Below are 18940 nucleotides of genomic sequence, written 5' to 3'. Positions count from 1 at the left end.
CTCTCAGCCCCTTACCCTCTGTAAAGACTCTCTGACTCTAATGTGGGTCCACCCTCATTCCCAGCCCCGGGGAGGAAGGCCTTATCTGGACCCTGGCCCATCCCACAGGGATAACAGACCTCTCTGAGCTTGAGGGGTCCCATTCCCCAGCCCATAAATCCTAGCCTCTCCCCTACTTTTATAATTTTACCGCTGACCTGCCCCGGGATCCCCAGCTGCCACCGAGAAGGGGTTCCACTCCAGGAATGATCAGATTCTGTATTCCTTGTTCTAGGCGGGCAAGGGCCTGGGCCTGTTTTCTCTAGGGACGTTGTGTGGCCAAGTGACCTATGTGACTGCTCCTTGGTAGACCACCCACTGAGTCCCCTCCTGTTCTCTTCTTCTCAGCTCTGGGCCCGCAGGGATACCTGCCAATCTGTCTGGGCCCATCCCCCTCTCCCCTCCACCAGCTGTCACCAGCCACCCCAGGGGAGGGGTCCTGCAGAGTTCAGGCCATTCTTCTTCCAATACCCGAGCCTCCTACTGGAGGAGAATGATGACAGACAGCCTCTGGCGACAGTGAGAAGCTAATTGTTCTTTCTGGAGGTTTGGAGGGGAGTTTGGGGGTGGGAGCAGCTTAACCTGCCTGTGGGGGTCTCAGTGCAATTTGGTTTAAATCCACAGCCCTTTCCCAAGAAATGCCAAGTGCAGGCAGTGTCACGTAGGTAGCAAGCGAGAGAGAAGACAGAAGGCAGGTCGAGAAGTGCAGGTAGGTGGGACAGTGGGGAAGGGGAACCCACCCAGAGCCAAGCTGAACGCGGCAGCCAGGCTCCACCAGGCCCAGCCTGGCTCCCCACAGGGGAGGAAAGGGGTTGGCTTTGGCCAGCTCCAGTTGTAAGAAGGCCCACTGCCCGTGCAAACCAGGGAGAGAATGGGGGCTGGGGGAGCACCCCTCTGTTTTTAGAACCATGGCCTGAATACTAGTGTCCTCAGGGTCCTTCTCTTTGCCTTAAAGGCCACAGAACTGGGACCACAGGTAGACACTTCTCAGGGCAAAAGGGAGGGAATTGGATCTGCCTTGGTGACCTCTGGGGAGTCTGAGGGCTGTTTCCTCCCCCTGGCCTCTTGCCCACCTGCCCGTCCTCTCCTCTGCACACAGACACCTGTCAGAGGAGCTTCTGGAAGGCAGGGCCCTGCTCCCATTGGCTTTTTTTTAAACCCCTCAATGCCCGGTCATCATAAATGATCTGGACTTGGCTCAAACACCAGATCCTGCTTCCTGCTGAGCAGACTGGGATCGAACAGGCAGGCCAAGGGGGTGGGTCAGGACAGCCAGGTGGTTGTCATCACAGGTTCCTTCCAAGAACACCAAGGTCAGTTCACTCAAGGCTCTTAGAGTTCATCCAAGGAAATCAGGAAAGAAGGCAAAAAAGGAGGACAGCCAGGTAGCGTCAGGAGACTCACTGTGCTCCAGCCATTCAGGAAGCAGACAGCAGGGCCTCACTATTCCCAGGAAGACTCCAAGGCGCTCCCACCTGGCCTGGCCTTGGCTGCAGGCTGACTGAAGGTACCAGAGCAGTTGGGATGAGGAAGTGTGGGCTGTGCTCAGGCACACGCTCACGCATGTGGATGTCTGTGTCTCGGCCTGGCCATGCCCGGGGTTGTAGGACCAGCCTTGTGTTAGGGAGAACTCATTCCCAGAGTTCGTAGGGGTGAGTGAGGAGAGAGAGGGGACAGGGAGGACTCCTTTGAAGTTCCACAAGCCTTCCCTGGCCCCCAAGTCAGAGATAGCTCAGGCCTTTAGAGTGAGCTGCCAGAGGAGAGCCAGCGATGCCTCCCCAACCGTAGCCATCTCTGGTGACCCAGGAAGCCTCTCCTTTAGAACCCTTCCCTACCCCAAGACCAGGGCTGATGCTCTGTTTCACTTCTCTGGCATCTGAGACCCAGGTAAATGTGGGGAAGGACCTTCTTCTCTGGTGCCAACCACAGGCTGGTCCTGCTCCTACAGTGATGTTTCCAACCGTGCAGCCTCTTGGCTGCTGGGGAGCTCTCTGTACCTGCCCAGAGGCTCACCTGTAGAATTCCAGCAGGCAGGAGGCAGCTCTGTGTTTGGGAGCCAAGGCCTGGCTGGGCATGGCTGGAAAGGGTACTAGGCCTCACTCACGGCTGCCACCTGCCACTGACTATGTGAACAGTTGCCCACTGGGTGTAACTTTCTGGTACCCACGAGCCTTGATGGGATCTGGAAAGGGGAAAGATGGGAAAGGAAGACCGAACAACCCAAAAGACAGCTGGTGCTAAATCCAGCCATACTTTCTTCATCCATATGGAGGCTCTTGTCACCATTTGTGGCCATTTGGTTCCCCGATCACTGGACAACTGCTCAGCTCAGATAACTCCAAACAAGTTACCCAAAGGCTCGTTGTCTCCCAGCCCCCAGGAGCCCTGTGCTAGGCAGCAAGCTTGGGGGAGTTCCCAGCAGGCCATGTGTGCTGGGGGCAGCTCAGAGGAGCACCAGTGGACTGCCAAGGTTGGGGGTGGAGGTGTATGGAAGTCCATGGTGGGCCAGGGCAGCCTCCAGTTCTCGTGGAATCCTCAGAGGCACATCCCGCTTCATATCGCCACGCACGCACTCATTTGCCGGGCATCAGTGAGGTGTCCCAGGTGCTGGCACTGTGCTGCTCTTGACTCATTCCTGTCCCCAAGTGTCTCACAGTCTAGTGGCAGTGATGGTCCCGAAACTAGAGCTATAATGCAGCGTGGTAGGTGCTGTGGCTGAGCATCCTCCTCCTGGTGTTTGCTGAAGGCTGAAGACGCTCCATCCTGGAGAGGACGGGACACGTGAGAGACAGGGCTTCCCATGCAGCCACTCAGGCCCCGTTCCTCCCACCTCTGCCAGCCTCCCCTCCCCATGCCCCAGGATGCCTGGTAACTCAGAAGGGAGCAGCCTTCCTAGACCTCTTAGCTACCTCCTCCTCTTCCTCCTCCTCCTCCCACCTCGTCCTCACTATGGAAACTGGGAGGCTGGCCTCGCTGCAGGGCCCCTGACTGGCTGTCAGTTCTATGAGGCCCTGAGATGTGGCCTGGGCTGGGGGACAGGAGAAGACGGGCTGCAGTGGGCAGCCCCTGGACAACCTTGACACAGGCCTGACCTCCCAGTGGTAGCTCAAGGCCTTTGGGAAGGAGGGAGGGGCATAAGGCCGCCGGGACTCCGCATTCAAGCGCGAGCGCACTGGGCCCCACCTTTGGGAAGACAACATGGTTTGGGGGGGGAAAGCAGATCAGGCCTTGGAATCATGTGGATTTGGGTTTATATTTTTAAAGATTTTATTTACTTATTCATGAGAAAGACAGAGGGAGAGAGATCGAGACATAGGCAGAGGGAGAAGCAGGCTCCATGCTGGAAGCCCGATGTAGGACTCGATTCCCAGACTCTGGGATCACACCCTGAGCCAAAGGCAGATGCTTAACCACTGAGCCACCTGGGCGTCCCTGGACTTGGGTTTAAATGGAGGCGGTCACTTGCTGGCTGAGTTACCTTGGGCAAATTACCCAAGCCCCTTAGATTTAGTCTCGTTCGTTTTACACATCATTCGGGGTTGTTTTAAAAATTAAAGCACGTGCTATATACAAGCACCTGGTGTGGTAAGTGCTGTCGGTGGCAATGACTAATGCTGTTTATTATTTTATGATTACTGTTGTAATTGGTGGTGGTGCTGTTAGAACAGCCCAGTTGCACTAGGCAATGAAGGATCGTCTGTCTACGCAGTAGGGTTTGACCCAGAAGGTGACCTAAAGCAGGAATCAGAGGCTAGGCCCAGAGGAAGGAGACTTGAGGCCTCCTGAGAAAAACAGCAGGGGTGGGCTAACAGCCCTGGGAGTCCCCAGGACACACAGGGCCACCAGGTCCTGTATGTGAGGCCTTATTGAAGATTTTATTTATTCATGAGAGACACACAGAGAGAGAGGCAGAGACACAGGCAGAGGGAGAAGCAGGCTTCCTGCAGGGAGCCCGATGGGGGACTCGATCCAGAACCCTAGGATCACGCCCTGAGCTGAAGGCAGACGCTCAACCCTGAGCCATCCAGATGCCCCAGCACCTTACCAGCATCTGGATGCTGCTCGCCAGCCTGTGTCCTGTCCCTGGCCATTGCTCCTCTCAGAACCTACGCACCATGGTCTGCAGTTCTGCGTGACGCCCTCTCCTCCACCCCTGTTCTAAGCAGAAGTCTCACACCCCGCTCCCCAGGGAAGATCCAGGTCGGCAGCAGTCAGCAGCCCTGGCCTTCCCAGGCTCCCGCCTCCCGACTTGGCTGCAGCCCCGTCCATCCCGCTTCCGTCCTCACCGTCCTCCATGTGCCTCCCGCCCAAGCTCGCTCTTCTCTCAGGCTGCAGACACCATCTTCTCCTGCCTCCGACCTCTTCCTGGATCCTCCTCTCATGGATGTGATTTCGGTCAGGTCTCTCTCGCCTTACAAACGGAAGCCCTCTTTATTTTGTGTTCCTCCCTCTCCTTCCCTCCTTCTCCAGGTGTCTGGAAAGAGTGATCACCTGTCCCTGACGCATCTCCCCATCTTTCCCTTCTTTTCTCTTGATTCCGAGTCCAGCGGGCCCAACCTCTTCCTCTCTCTCGGGAACACCTTGTTGGCCGACCCCAGGGAGCACTGAACCGGGCTCAGCGCTGCGTTGCGGGGACAGCCCGTGGTCTTCTGAGCTCCTGCCTAAACACCCAGGCGGCCGTGCTTGACTCCCCCTCTCCTTCACCCTCCGTATTCATCCAGTCTCCAAATCTGGGATTCTCACCTTTAAAAATGCCTCGCGTTCACTGTGTCAGCAGCTTCCTAGTCCCCCGCCCGCAGTCCATGCTCCACCTCTGTATCCAAAAGAATCCTCCCCAGGGGTGTCCATCTGGTTGGTTCCTTCTGCCTAACGCTTCCCACTGCCTACATGTCTCACGCCCACAGCGTGGGCCTCACCTGGAAACGTGTCAGAAATGCATTTGGGCTCCACCTTTGGCCTCATGAAAAAGTCTGGGGCCGGCCCAACGGCCTGTTGTAATGATCCCCCCGGGAGGTCTGGACACAGGCTCAGCTGTGGTAAAACCAGGCTCCGCGACCCAGACCCTGCTAACCCCAGCCCCTTCCTTGTCCTCGCCCCCTCTTTCTTGCACCCAACATACACCCTCCGCTCTGACTGTGGCGGAATAGGTATCCTGTTTCCCGACCCCACACCAGAACACTCCTCCCTCGGTCCTACACAAGGGTTTACGTCCCTCTCAGCTCTTACAAGGCCCTGGCGGACAGGGACAGTGGCGTTTGTCTCTCTAGGCCTATCACCTCCAGCAGCGTCTTTGACAAAAGTCAGCCACCCACAAACGAATAAATACGTGTGGAAACTGAGGCCCAGAGTAGGGCAGGAAGCTCTGGTAGAGCCAGGATTCCAACCCAGGTCTTCCAGCCCCTCAGTCAGGGCTCTTTCCTCTCAGCCGGGCTGCCTCCCTCTTTCATGGCCCTGGGAGGCCGTTCTTTTAGATCCAGACCCCAGCTCTCCTCTTGCCTCCCCTGGGCGTCTTTTCCCTCAGCCACGTTTGATCTTCCTTCTGCGGGTCAAGATCACTGTCCTCGATGAAGAGGTGAGAACCGCCCCGTCTCCCTGGCGCCCTGCCTCTTGGAGTTGTCCGTTAGCCTCACGAAGCTATTTCTGTTCGCCGCTTTTTCCAAATACAGCGTTCAAAAAGGTTTTCTGACCCTCTCCTCATAGCGCACATCAAGGTAAATCCCAAATGAGCTAAAAAGTAAAAATATTCCCAAAAAAATACGACCAAAGGGAACTTTAAAGTGAGTAGAACAGAAATCAGATCCCTGGAGGGAAAAGAACTTTCAAGGGATAGGCGTGCTAGGAGAACTCAGATTAATAATATATGAAAATTTATACTGAATTGACAACAACGAAAAGACGGGAGATAGCACAAAACCTTGAAAAGTGTGTTTGGGAAAGACGACAGACCACTGGTTATTGTTACAGAAGTTGACAAGAAAGCCAGTAGGACCCGAGCAGAGAGAAGGACAGGAGACCGAACAGATCACACAGGAAGAACTACAACTGGGAACAACACAAATATACTCAACTTTGCAGCAGAGAAAATTCGTGTGAAGGCAACAGGATGCCTTTATCAACCTGCCACATCTTTAAAGAATGTGTTTAAAATCATAATATGTGGGATCCCTGGGTGGCTCAGTGGTTGAGTGTCTGCCTTCGACTCAGGGCATGATCCCGGGGTCCTGGGATCAAGTCCCGCATCAGGCTTCCTGCGTGGAGCCTGCTTCTCCCTCTGCGTGTGTCTCTGCCTCTCTCAGTGTGTCTCATGAATAAATAAAATCTTTTTAAAAAGATTAAAATAAAATCATAATACGTGATTCTGGCAAGAGGGCAGTGACAGGTGCTCTCAGAGGCTACTGGTCACAGTGTAAATGGGGACAAGATTTTTGGCAAGGAAATGACATTTGGCACCAACACCAAAGGAAGGACAAATCTGCACACAAAGATTATTATTATGGTGTTATTTATAATGGCCAAACCCAAATATCACCTGAGGGGTTTATCGTGCAAAGTATAGTTCAGTGACACGAAGGAGTGTGAAGCAGCAGTGCGGCGACCCCACAGCCGGGGTGGGCGCTTGGGCCAGCTGCTGTCACAGCCACATACCACCCATCCCCCGGCCCGTGCTCTTCCGGCGTGAGCCACGTCCGCAAGGCAGCGCTGGATTCTGCGTTGGGCACGGATGGTTCCTCTGCCTCAGCCCACATCTCTGAGTTTCCTCCTCTGTACACTGGGGATTCGAAAAGCTTCCCTGAGTGGCTCCCTGTCACACTGCCCTCAGGAGGGAGCGAGACAGTGCACATGGCAACACTGGGCACACCGTGCTCCTCCTGCGATGACGATCACCGCAGTGAGAGTCAGCCAGGCCAGGGCCCAGGGATGAGTGTGTCAGGGAGGGCAAGAGGGCCTGGGCACAGGGCAAGTGCCACCTGGCCGGAAAAGGTCCCGCCACTCCCATTCCTTCTTGGTGTCCAGGACACTTAAATATAACTCAGGACCCTACCCAGCTGCCTGCCCCGGCCTCTTGTAGGTGCTAGATGAAGTTTGGGGCACAGAGAGGAGCACTGGTAACCAGTGTGGTATATTTGGTGAATTAAAAATAATCCAGTGTGACTGGCATGAGTGCAGTAGTGCCCTTAGACCTGGCCGAGAGGGCGCCTGGCTCTCCTCTAGCCACATTGTTTGCTCTGGTGTGAAAAAGAATATGCAGGCAAGAGGGAGATGCCCACGTGGGCCCATCCCCACTGGGTAGACTGTCACCAGCTCCTAGAGACCTCAGGATTTCTTGTGTTAGCGGTGGTGCCAAGTCCACTTCCATCCTCCTGAAGACACTGTATACCTCGCCGCGTAGACCAAGGAGGGCTGTTTGCAGAGGCTGGGAGCAAAAGGTAGATGTGCGGGCTGGGGAGTCCACTCACATGTGCACAATACTTCTCATGGTGTAGGGTGGGAGCTGGAGTGGGGAGGGAAGGGAGGCAGGCTGGGGCTGGCTCTCCTGACACCACCCCAGCCTGGCACAGATCTGCAGGAGTCCGGGTTCTAAATTCAAACCTGGGTTTCCAGGTGGTTTTTCAAGGGAGAATAGAATATATCTTATTGAACAGCTTGAGGTCTTGATCTGTAACTTTCAAATATTTAGGATCTAAAATTCAGAAGTGTGGTATGTGGGCTTCCGTTTGTAATTTTGTCTCTGGCTCACAAGCATTGGGGGTGGCTTGTGTGGATGTAGGGGCGAGGGTTGCAGGTGAGGCTGGGTAGACAGGGGACAGACGGTAAAGGGTCTGGTAAGGGGTCCCTAGTAAAGGGTCACATCAAGGAGCTTGGACTTCATCCTGTGGTAGAAATCATAGCAAAGGCCAGCGAGCTGACTTGTTGCCAAACATTCCATGCAGGACTTACATGTCATAGCACAAAACCACTATGCAGGAGGAACTATTCTTATTTTCCTTATTTTTTTAAAGGGATAAGTTCACTTTTATTTATTTACTTATTTTAAAGATTTTATTTATTCATTTGAGAGAGAGAGCACAAGCAGGAGGAGCAGAGGGAGCTGGATCTCAGGACCTCAGGATCATGACCTGAGCCAAAGGCAGATAGATGCTTAACCAACTGAGCCACCCATTTTCCTTATTTTGTAGATGAGGATAAGGTGACATACAAGGGGCAAATAACGTGGTTGGGACACAGAGTTGGTAGTTAGGGTGTCAGGGCTCAAAGACAGACCTATGGAATCATGGAGGCAACCCAGGCCGCCAGCCAGGGTAGGCGGGCAGAGAGCTTAAAGGTGGGAGGCATATGGTTGTGTGATGGATCTGCCCAGAAGCCAAAGGTTTGGTAGTTACTTAGTTCCTGGGGATGAGGGAGAGGGGAAGGGTCAAGGGAGATGGAGGACTCACGCCTGGGCTGTTGGGGAAGAATGATGGTGGTGGATCCTTCCGGAAAATAGATTGGATAAGAAAACAATCCTCCTGGGCCTTGGTTTCTTTAGCAGGAGACCGGACCAGATGCTGTTCAATGTCTCTTTTTGTGTGATTGAAATCTGTGCTTTGAGGGTTGTTGGTTGTCCGAGATATTAAAGAATATATTTATATATAACAGGCACTCAGGTATTTGGTTGATCCAGGGTACTCATTAGCTCTGAAATATTTGCAACTATAAATAGCCTTCTTTTTGAGCTCTTTTTTTTTTTTTTTTTTGTAAGAAAGGGAGGGGGAAGGGCAGAGGGAATGAGAGAGAGAGAATCTTAGGCAGATCCCACAAGCCTAGTTTGGAGCCCAATGCAGGGCTCGATCTCACGACCCTGAGTTCATGACCTGATCCAAAATCAAGAGCTGGGGATCCCTGGGTGGCGCAGCGGTTTAGCGCCTGCCTTTGGCCCAGGGCGCGATCCTGGAGACCCGGGATCGAATCCCACGTCGGGCTCCCGGTGCATGGAGCCTGCTTCTCCCTCTGCCTGTGTCTCTGCCTCTCTCTCTCTCTGTGTGTGACTATCATTAAAAAAAAAAAAAAAAAAAATTCAAAATCAAGAGCTGGACACTGGGGCACCTTGGGTGGTTCAGTCAGTTGAGAATCTGCCTTCAGCCCAGGTCATGATCCCAGGGTCCTGGGATGGAGCCCCGCATTGGGCACTCTGCTATGCAGGGAGCCTGCTTCTCCCTCTCCCTCTGCCTGCCACTCCCCCTGCTTGTGCCCACTCTGTCAAATAAATAAATTAAAAAAAAAAAAAAAAAGAGGTGAACACTTAACGGCGGACTGAGCCTCCCAGGTGCCCCTTGAGCTCTTCATTTTGCTTATATGGTTCTGTTAGTGTGTCACCGTGTCCTTCCATTTTATGTGCCATGCACATGAATGTTTTTGGATATGTCTCCTTTGTATATATCTTAAATAAGTATAGCAGATATTTTAAACCTCTCTCTGGCTCTTTCTCGCATTATAATAACCCTAACCCTACCATATATTGAGGTATTTGGATACAACCCTGTCTTTTCCACTGCATTTCAGATTCCTTTTTTTTTTTTTTTTTTTTTTTTTTTGCATTTCAGATTCCTGTTGGCTTAGGAAAACAAAAACAAAAACCAGACCTACACTCTTAATTACCCTGCCAAGCTGTCTCAGTCGGCTGTGGAAAGCCACTGAACATTTTAGTCCTGAGAGTGTGCAGATCTGATTTGCACAGGAAAGTGAAGGAATTGGAAGGGGAGTTGGGAGGCCTGGTGGCTGTTGGGGTGACCCCCAGGGAGAGGTGGTGGCCTGTCCCAAGGCTGCAGCAGCAGGGAGCAGGAGGGAGCTCGCCTGCCCTGCTCTGGTCCACAGAAAGCCAGCCCACAGTGAGCCCCTCTACTCCCAGACCTCTCACCTCCTCTGTGAGGGGAGGAGACCCTGCAAAGGCAAACAGCAGGGGCTCGGCTGGGGAGGCACTTTCTTCCCAGAAGCTTTCCCCACTGCTTTTGGCTGTTCTGAAGAGCAGGGCACACTGATGAGCTGGGTCCAGACTTGACTGAGGCAGGGACATTCCTGGAGGGGGAGGGACTAGACAAGGAATGCAGCCCACAGCTGGCCTTGGGGAAAGGTTTGACCATTCTGGGGCCAGTGTCATGGGCTGGCTCTTTGGGCCTCTGGGTTGTGTCCTGTGGGGCAAGGAAATGAGCCGTGAGAGGCCCCAGGGCCAAATTGGGGTAGGCCCTCTGGGACAGGGCTGTGTTCTGGTGGCGGGCTTGGCAGTGTCACCCAGCCGGGGACGGCTCCAGCACCCACTGCCCTCCTGCAAGGAACCACAGGGCAAAGCATCCCCCCATCCATTTGAACGCCTGTGTCTGTGCGCTGCCTGTGTGGCATCCAGCACTGCTGACCACACCCTCTACTTCACTCTCCACTTCTGTGACCCTGGTTCACAGTCCTAGGAGATCAGACTTAGGGGGCCCGTGCTGTGTGCTGACGGGCCGGGCCTCTGGGATAGCCCTCCCAGCCCTCTGCCAGTGGGTCCTGTCATCCCCGTTACGCACGAGGAAGTTGAGGCTTAAAGAGATTACTCCTCTGCCCCAGGTCACACACGTGTAGAATCAGGACGTGAACCTCAGTTTTGTGGACTCCAGGGCTCCGCTCCTCTACCGCATTCCCCATCTCTCCCCTGGTTCCTGCCAGTCCCCCCACCTCCACCCCGGGCACCGCTGCTTCCACCTGCCCCATCAGTAGAGCTGGTTACAGGGTTCTCTTCCCTTCTTACCCAATACCGAGATTCTTTTTTTTTTTCCCCTTTCCAAGGGTTTTTTTTTTTTTTCTTTTAGATTTTGTTTATTCATGAGAGACACAGAGAGAGGCAGAGACATAGGCAGAGGGAGAAGCGGGCTCCCATTGGGGAGCCCAATGTGGGACTCAATCCCAGGACCTGGGATCATGACCTGAGCCAAAGGCAGATGCTCAACCACTGAGCCGTCCTCCTTATTAAATAAGTCTTTACTTAAATTCAGTTAGTTAACATACAGTGTCTATTTAGTTTCCAGTGTAGAATTTAGTGGTGCAGCGCTTCCCTATAACACCTGGTGCTCATCACAAGTGCCCTCCTTAAGCCCCATCACCTAGTTCGCCCATCCTGATAGCAGAGATTCTTTTTTTTTTAAGATTTTATTTGTTTATTCATGAGAGGCGGGGGCGGGGGGGGGGGCGGCGGGCAGAGACACAGGCAGAGGGAGAAGCAGGCTCCATGCAGGGAGCCTGACATGGGACTCGATCCCGGATCTCCAGGATCAGGCCCTGGGCTGAAGGCGGCGCTAAACCGCTAGGCCATCGGGGCTGCCCCGATAGCAGAGATTCTTAATCAGAAGTCAGCAGAGCCCTTGGCTTCGGGGATCCTGCAACCCTCCGCAGTGGTATGCAAAATATCATGTGTAGGGTCTTCTGAGAAGAGAAGCCATAGCTTTTATTTTAGGAGCTAGGCTGGGGTTTTGTTGGTACTTGATATTTTTATGGCTGGGGAAATCCCGAAATGCCCCAAATCATATTTTGGTCTTACTCCTCCTTTCCCTGAAATTCCTGAGGAGGCTCTGCCTCAGGACAGTGACAGATGGGAAGAATAAAATAGAGCCACGGAATTGTTCAGTGTGCCAGTTCCCAGCGCTCTTGTACAGGGCTCTCTGGGACTCGAGACCCAAGCACAGGGCTCCTTTCCCCGGAGGCCGGGAGCAGAGGCTGGGCCCATGCTGCGTGGAAGCAGGGAGTTAAAAAGAGGGGTGTGTGTGTTGGGGGGCATGTGTGGGTGTGAGAGAGAACGACTTCTTGCCTTATCCCAGTAAATGTGACACACGCGGTACCCTCGTACCTAAGTGGCCAGATCAGCTGCTTCTCCTCCCCACTGAACCTTTGTCAGAATCTCACAGAGGGTTTGAGCTAATAAGCCAATTTCCAACAGTTTCGCATAGTGGTCACATACGGGACTTCAGACGTTGTTTCAGAGAGGACATCTCGTGTCATGGAGAGAACCAGATTCTGAGGTTGGACCAGCCAGATTCTCCCCTCGCCTCTCTGATCCCCAGGGCCCTCTGTGAAATGGGATATGGGGCACCTACCAGGTGACCCCAACTCACCTCAGAGCTGCTGGAGGGCAGAGGGGAGGTCCCATTCATCCTTAACCCCAGGCCCTAGAATTCCTAAGGCAGGAACAGTAGTGACGGTGGTCCATTGACCATCTTGGAATCATGGCACTCAAGTTTGATTATTGGCCCAGCCACTTGCATGACCTTGATTGAGCATGTTGCTTCATCTTAGAGTCTGTACCTATGAAGTGGTTGAAAGTGGAGGACATAGAAATCAAGTAATGTTTCTGAAAACTAGCCAGGAGCCTTGCACACCCTTAGCAGTGCCCCTCCGCCTTCTGCTCTTCAGGTGTGGGGGGCAGGCATGGGCAGGAACCCCAGGTGGGGAACTGTTGAGGCCTGCCAGGCTCCGCAGAAGGGATAGGGGCCTGGCACAGGCTGGCACCTGCATTCCTTTCAGTCCACACCTGGCCTTCTCAGGAGGGGCTCCTCCCGAGGTCTGCATAAGATCTCGGCCATCCCCGCCCTTCCCTTTCCTACTGGGTCCTATTGTCCCTGCCTTAGGGCCTGTGGAATTCTAAGAAAAGGAATCGAAAAAAGCAGATGACCAGTAAGCCAGGGTGGGCTGGAGAGACCAAAAATCCAATGTGGATTCCCGGGTTTCTGGTTTGGAAGATGGGGAGGATAGTAGAAGAGAAAGGACAAATAGTAAAAGAGAGAGAAGAGCATATAGATAGTAGAAGAGGGACAGAGCAGATCTGGGGAAACCAGAAACCATGTCCATGTCTAGCAACAGCAGATGGTTAACTAAGCTATGATATATCCTGGTGACACGGTTCTTAGAAAACATTTTTTAATTAAAATAAATAAATAAATACAAATTAAAAAAATTTTTTTTGGTTAAGATTTTCTTTATTTATTCCTGAGAGACACACAGAGAGAGGCAGAGACATAGGCAGAGGAGAAGCAGGCTCCATGCAGGGAGCCCGATGTGGGACTCGATCCCGGGACTCCAGGATCAGGCCCTGGGCAGAAGGCAGGTGCTCAACTGCTGAGCCACCCAGGTGTTCAAGAAAACATACTTTTGATATCTAACATTCAGTTATATAGATTTGTTATTTAACCAAACCTCTGCTGTATACTTCTGGGGTATTTTCTGGTTTGAATTTCACTTTTATAAAGAACACTGGGATAAACAGCTTTTTTACAAAGGTCTTCACCATTCTGGTTACTTTTAGAAGAGAAATGTTGCAGTCGTCAGGTATAAAAGAAGCCGTGATGCTGTTGATACATAACGTCAGATTGCTTTTTAGAAAGGCTCTACCAATTTTACTCCTGTAGCAGTACAGGGAACTCCACCTGGGTGTACTTCCCACCACAAGCACCAAGATCCGGTCACGGAGACACATACATACACATACACGTATTTTAGAGGATAAATAGCATCTTATTTTTATTTGCATCTCTGTCACTATTGAGTTTTTTTATGCTTATTAAAACCTTATTTTATGTTCTCCTATTTTTACGGTGTCTCATTAACTTTCATGAATTTTTAAAATATGTAGTTATTATTTGTGACAAAATGTTTCTCACTTTTTTGTTTCCCCTCTTAGTCTTACTTATTTTAGATATACCAAAGCCCTTAAAAATGTTTACCAAGTCAGAATCTTTTAAAAATTTATTTCTCACATTGTATTAACATGTAGAAAGTTCAGTGATAAAATATATACCTCAGGTTTCTTTTAGTTTTGCTTTTTCAGCATTTAGTTAGTTATTTTGTGGACGGTACGAGGAAAGGAGGTAAAAGGATCTTCTTTTCTAAAAAGCAAATTTTCAAATATCACTTGCTGAGAAAATCATCTTGTACCCACTGACAGTGAATCTTCCTTTAGCATAACCATATATATATATATATATCTCATAACTATATATATATCTATATATATAGGTATATATATATTGCTCTGCTTCTGGGCTCTCTTGTTTCATTGATCTTCTATCAATGTCTTAATTGCAAATTCATAATATACTCGAATATCTAATTTTTAAATTTGAGCGCTGTTTTACCTGTTAAATATGTTGGGTGGGTTTTTAGAATCCTTTTGGGAAATCTCAAAAGTCCTATTGGGATTTTCTTTTTTTACTTCTTTTAAGCCTACATTAATCTGAGCAGGCTTGGTTTATAGTCAGCCTTCGCATCCAAAGCCATCGTCTGTCTCTCCTGTTGTTTTTTTTTTTTTTTTTTTTTAAGATTTTGTTTGTTTATTCATGAGAGACACAGAGAGAGAGAGAGAGAGGCAGAGACATAGGCAGAGGGAGAAGCAGGCTCCATGCAGGGAGCCCGACGTGGGACTCGATCCTGGGTCTCCAGGATCACGCCCTGGGCCAAAGGCGGTGCTAAACTGCCGAGCCACCCTGGGATCCCCTCCTGTTGTTTTTGTTTTATTTTTTATTTTTTTTGTGTGTGTTTTTTTGTTTTGTTTTGTTTTTGTTTTAAAGTCATTTTTAGGGATCCCTGGGTGGCACAGCGGTTTGGTGCCTGCCTTTGGCCCAGGGCGCCATCCTGGAGACCTGGGATCAAATCCCATGTCGGGCTCCCGGTGCATGGGGCCTGCTTCTCCCTCTGCCTATGTCTCTGCCTCTCTCTCTCTCTCTCTCTCTCTCTCTGTGTGACTATCATAAATTAAAAAAATAAAAATAAAGTCATTTTTAAATATTTATCAATAAAGAATTGTAGGGTTTTTTTTTTTTAAGAGGTCACATATCTTTAAGTCTATCAGTCAGTATTTGATATTTTTGTTAGGATTGCAATTGGGATCTGTATTATTTCTAGTGACTGTTTCCTGTTGGAGTACAGATCCCACTATGAAATTATTCTATCCATTCTAAGTTTAGTTGATTTTTCTTAGCTTTCCTGGGCAAATAACAAACGCCCTGAAATACCAGGTTGGAGTCCATGGCTTGGTAATGCCACCAGTCTGCAGGGGTGGTTAGATTTTCCCTCCAGCAGTACTCAGAACCCAGTTATAAGGGTAGAAAAAGTGGCTGATTGGGTTGAGCCCAAGTCCAGGGGTTCCCTAGCCTGGGGCCATAGCAGGGCAAGGGGTAAAGAGCTCCTGAGAGGTCCCTAGAGTGACCTGCTTCAGGGACTAGACGAGGAAGGGCTCATGTGCTGAACAGACACATAGGGGTGGGAACTGGAGGGAGGGAGAGAACTGGGAGAGGATGTTGTGGCCCTGGAATGGATGCTGGGATGGCAGGTTTCAGAGCTGATGCCTTTTCCGTATGGGCCCGAGCTCCCTGAGATCTCCACTTTGCAGTTACAGAAACTGGAGCTCTGAGAGCTTGTCCGTTGTCTAAAGTCCCCCACTGCTGATCAGTGGCTTACCGTGGTCTGTTGTGCCTTACTAGCTCACGTTCTATCCTTATTTTTCAGGTTCACTTTAGAACAGTTGACTGGAAAGCAAGGAGAGACAGCAGAAGGGACAGGAGGCGAGCCCAGCAGAGCAGATAGAGAGAGGGCAGGCTCCTCGCAGGCCCCTCCGTTAGCTGCCAACGGGAGGGGACAGCTGGGCGGCCGGGTCTTCCTGCTGACCCAAGCACCCCCTCAGACCAGAGCAGCACACCTCGAGGCCCCACACGGTGTGCCCCTGACCTTTGTGGGCAGTTCACCCCGTGTCCTCCATTGCACACTGTGGCCCTGCCACGTACTCTTGTCCCTCTGTCCTGCATCCTACATCCCCAGCCCCTCCCCACCCCACCCCAACACACACCAGCTCATCCCTCTACCACGGGCCCCCTCCTTGTTTCTTATTAGCTTGCACATACCGGGGGCCCTGCCATGCACGCAGTCCCATCACGAGCTGTGTGCCCAGCTCATGCCCCTTTATGCTACGTCCGCAGAGTGCATCAGATGGCTTCTGGAAATCCGTGGCCACACGAGTGCCCAAGGAGCCCCCTGAGATTCGCATCCTCAACCCGTACTTCATCCAGGAGGCCGCCTTCACCCTCATCGGACTGCCCTTCAACAACGGCCTCATGGGCCGCGGGGTGAGGGGACGGGGCCCTGGGGAGGGCAGGGGGAGCCGGTTTAGAGATGCCCTGGGAGGGGAAACCGGGCAGCAGGGTGAGGGGCAGGGGGCCTAGTCTTCGGGCATGGAGCTCAACTCTGAGGAGTGTGGCTAAGGCTCTCAGCCCAACTCGGTGCTCCAGCTGAATTCTGCACGTCCATCCCCTCCAGAACATCCCGACCCTTGGCAGTGTGGCAGTGACCATGGCGCTACACGGCTGTGATGAGGTGGCAGTCGCAGGCTTTGGCTACGACATGAGCACACCCAACGCGCCCCTGCACTACTATGAGACCGTGCGCATGGCAGCCATCAAAGAGGTGCCGGGCTGGGCGGGGGGGCAGTCCCTGGGAGGGGCTGGGGGAGGAGTGCACGCAGCACAAACGAACAGAAAGGGGTGAGCCAGTGGCTAGTCTGGCTGCCTGGAGCTGGCAAGAAGGCTCGCCCTGCCCTTAGCTAGGTTGGGTCACTGGAGGTCCCTCCCTGCCTTTGGGTCTGATCACCAGGTATTCTGTGCCCCCTTCCCATCCCTGGTCCCCAAACTTTGCCTCCCTGGCCTTCTCCCTGCCCTGGTCCTGCACCTGCCTCATCCTCGCTATTCCCAAATGTCATACACTAATCCTGGTTCCAGCTCAGGGCCATCTTTTCTATTGCAAGTCCTGTCTTCCCTCAGAAGACTTCCATGCCCCCTCAAACCACCCAGAGACGTTGCCTGTCAGCGCAGGGACAGTCCCTGTACCTGTTCTTCCCTCCCCTGTGAAGGGGAGCACTGAAGAGCTGAAGCTCTTTATCACCCAGAATTGCTTCCCGGGTGATCCATACATCCAGCTGCCCTCATGTTCAGCAGCGTTGAGGCTCTCTGGGCTGGCATCAGCTGCTTCTGACAGCATCTCTGCCTTCACATCCAGAGCTGTGGGAGCCCCTTTTACAACTCCCTCCACTTCCACTGTCAGCCTTCCACTGACGCCAGCCTGGGACCAGCACATCGTGGGCCGGCGCTTTGAGCAGCTTCTCTGCTCCCACATGAGGGGATGGGGTGGACAGGATGTTGAGGACGCCTCCCATCTGTGCAGATTCCTAGTTCTGTAAATATAGGGGTTCCCATCTCAGCCAGCCCTCCTTCCTGCTCATCACCCTTTCACACATGCTTCTCCAACCCAGAGCCCTGTACTCCCTGAAAGCTCCCCGACCCTCCCTGCAGGAAGGACTCACCCCGTCTGCCCTCCTCCCTCCCTGGCTGCCCCGTTAACCTGCCATGTCTCCCACTAAGGTCACCAGCGACTCAGCTCAAGGCTGCCAAATCCAGTGGACACATGGAAGCCTCATCTTTCCTGACCTCCCAGAAATGCTTTTTCTGTTGACCACTCCTTCCTCTTTGAAACTTTTCCTGCTCAGACTGGTGAGCCTGTAGTCTCTGGTGTTCCTCTTACTTCACTCGCCAGTCTCTCTCCTTCTCTTTCTCGGCGTCCTTGATTTCAGTCCACCCCCCAAAGGTCTGCGTTCGCTAGGGCTCTGTCCTGGACCACCTTCTCTTCTCACTCTCCACATCCTCCAGGAGATTGGCGTCCCCACCTGTAGCTTGAGTGACCATCTGTATGGTCTCACACTTGTTGGTTCACTCAGGACATCTCAAGTGATGGGAAGTTACTGCAGGAATTTAAGAGAGCCTTGGGAAACCAGAAGCAGCCTTCCTGTTGCCTGGAGCGGGGTTCAGGAGCAGAGCGCCCATCCCGGGTCTAGGTCAGCTCCAGAACTGTCTGATGCCATCCTCCTCGGCAGTGGTTCCAGGCCCTGCCTCCTTGTTGCCAGGAGCCCAGTGGTCTTTCCATCTGTGTCTCTTCTCCTGTATCTTCTTGCTCTTTTGCCCCTTGCCGCCACCCCCTCTGAACCACTAGCACAGCTCTTACCTGTCTCCTGGCTTCTGGTTCCTTGTATCTTTGGTCTCTTACAAACTCTTTTTGTGTAAACTTTGTGTCAGAGTTTCAGGCAGAGGGTGAGAAGCTGTAGCCAGCTCACCCAGGGCTTTCTGTGCCATGGTGAAGAGTTTGGACTTGACTCTGAAGGCCAGGAGGAGCCACGGAGGGGTTTTAGGCTGTAGATCAGCATGTAGCAGGTCACTGTGGCTGCAGCATCAAATAGAGTGGCACAAGGCAGAGGTCAAACTAGCTGGAAGGGCATCACGGCAGTCTAGGCAAGAGATGAAGACTCCTGACCAGGAACTGCTCAGTGTTGATGAGAAGACAGAGAGAAACAGAATTTTAAATCAGCAGGGCCCGGGCTTGCCTCGATATAGGAACGAGGGAGGACAGCACCTTCCCTGAAGCCCTCTGGTGGAGCCCATTCCCTTCCTTATGCCAAAGAAAGATCTCAGTTTTCAGGCCAGGCTGCCCGCCCCCCCCCCCCCCCAATTATCCTCTGACACTGGCTGGCTTGAGGCTTCTGGCATCTGCTGCACCCCCTCCATGCAGGGTGCTGGGGACTTCACACCAGGAGATCAAACAGCCTGGGTTTAGAACCTGGCTCTGTACCTTTCTTTCCTTACCAGTAAAAGGGTAATGACAGCACCTACCACCTAGGTTTGGGGAAGATTAGACACAATGATGTATGAAAAAAGAAAGGCCTGGCACGTAGTAAGCACTCATAAATGTTAGCCATTATTACTAATGTTTTATCCGTGCTCATCACTGTTACCTCCCAATATCCTAGATGAGGACTCCCTGGAAATGCCTGGGTTTAGGATCCCTGCTGCATCTCTTCCTTGAGTGT

At 52.2% G+C, this 18940-nt stretch overlaps 1 protein-coding gene and 1 long non-coding RNA gene across 14 annotated transcripts in view; one reads left to right on the top strand and one right to left on the bottom strand.

Annotated features, from left to right (window-relative positions):
* The window catches only part of ST3GAL3 (ST3 beta-galactoside alpha-2,3-sialyltransferase 3), a 198832-nt gene that overhangs the window by 176192 nt on the left and 3700 nt on the right, over positions 1-18940 (top strand). For 8 of the 13 annotated variants that reach the window (XM_072772557.1, XM_072772555.1, XM_072772556.1 and 5 more), the window contains 4 exons: positions 388-558; positions 16011-16157; positions 16348-16494; positions 17445-17573. In XM_072772557.1, coding sequence (XP_072628658.1) covers positions 388-558; positions 16011-16157; positions 16348-16494; positions 17445-17573 — 594 coding nt within the window. The remainder of the gene's footprint in view (positions 1-387; positions 559-16010; positions 16158-16347; positions 16495-17444; positions 17574-18940) is intronic. The other 5 variants (XM_072772563.1, XM_072772562.1, XM_072772568.1 and 2 more) reach the window with 3 other exon arrangements.
* LOC140602684 (uncharacterized) overlaps positions 555-18940 on the bottom strand; it is a 31706-nt gene continuing 13320 nt past the window's right edge. Inside the window, exons 2-4 of the long non-coding RNA XR_012005589.1 lie at positions 12159-12348; positions 4326-4450; positions 555-2802 (exon numbers count right to left, since the gene is read on the bottom strand). This is a non-coding gene — a long non-coding RNA (uncharacterized lncRNA). The remainder of the gene's footprint in view (positions 2803-4325; positions 4451-12158; positions 12349-18940) is intronic.

The sequence above is a fragment of the Canis lupus genome, chromosome 13, assembly GCF_048164855.1.
Source record: "Canis lupus baileyi chromosome 13, mCanLup2.hap1, whole genome shotgun sequence".
Taxonomy (NCBI): domain Eukaryota; kingdom Metazoa; phylum Chordata; class Mammalia; order Carnivora; family Canidae; genus Canis; species Canis lupus.
The sequence above is the reverse complement of the archived record's forward strand: the minus strand, read 5'-3'. Positions and strand labels throughout refer to the sequence as shown.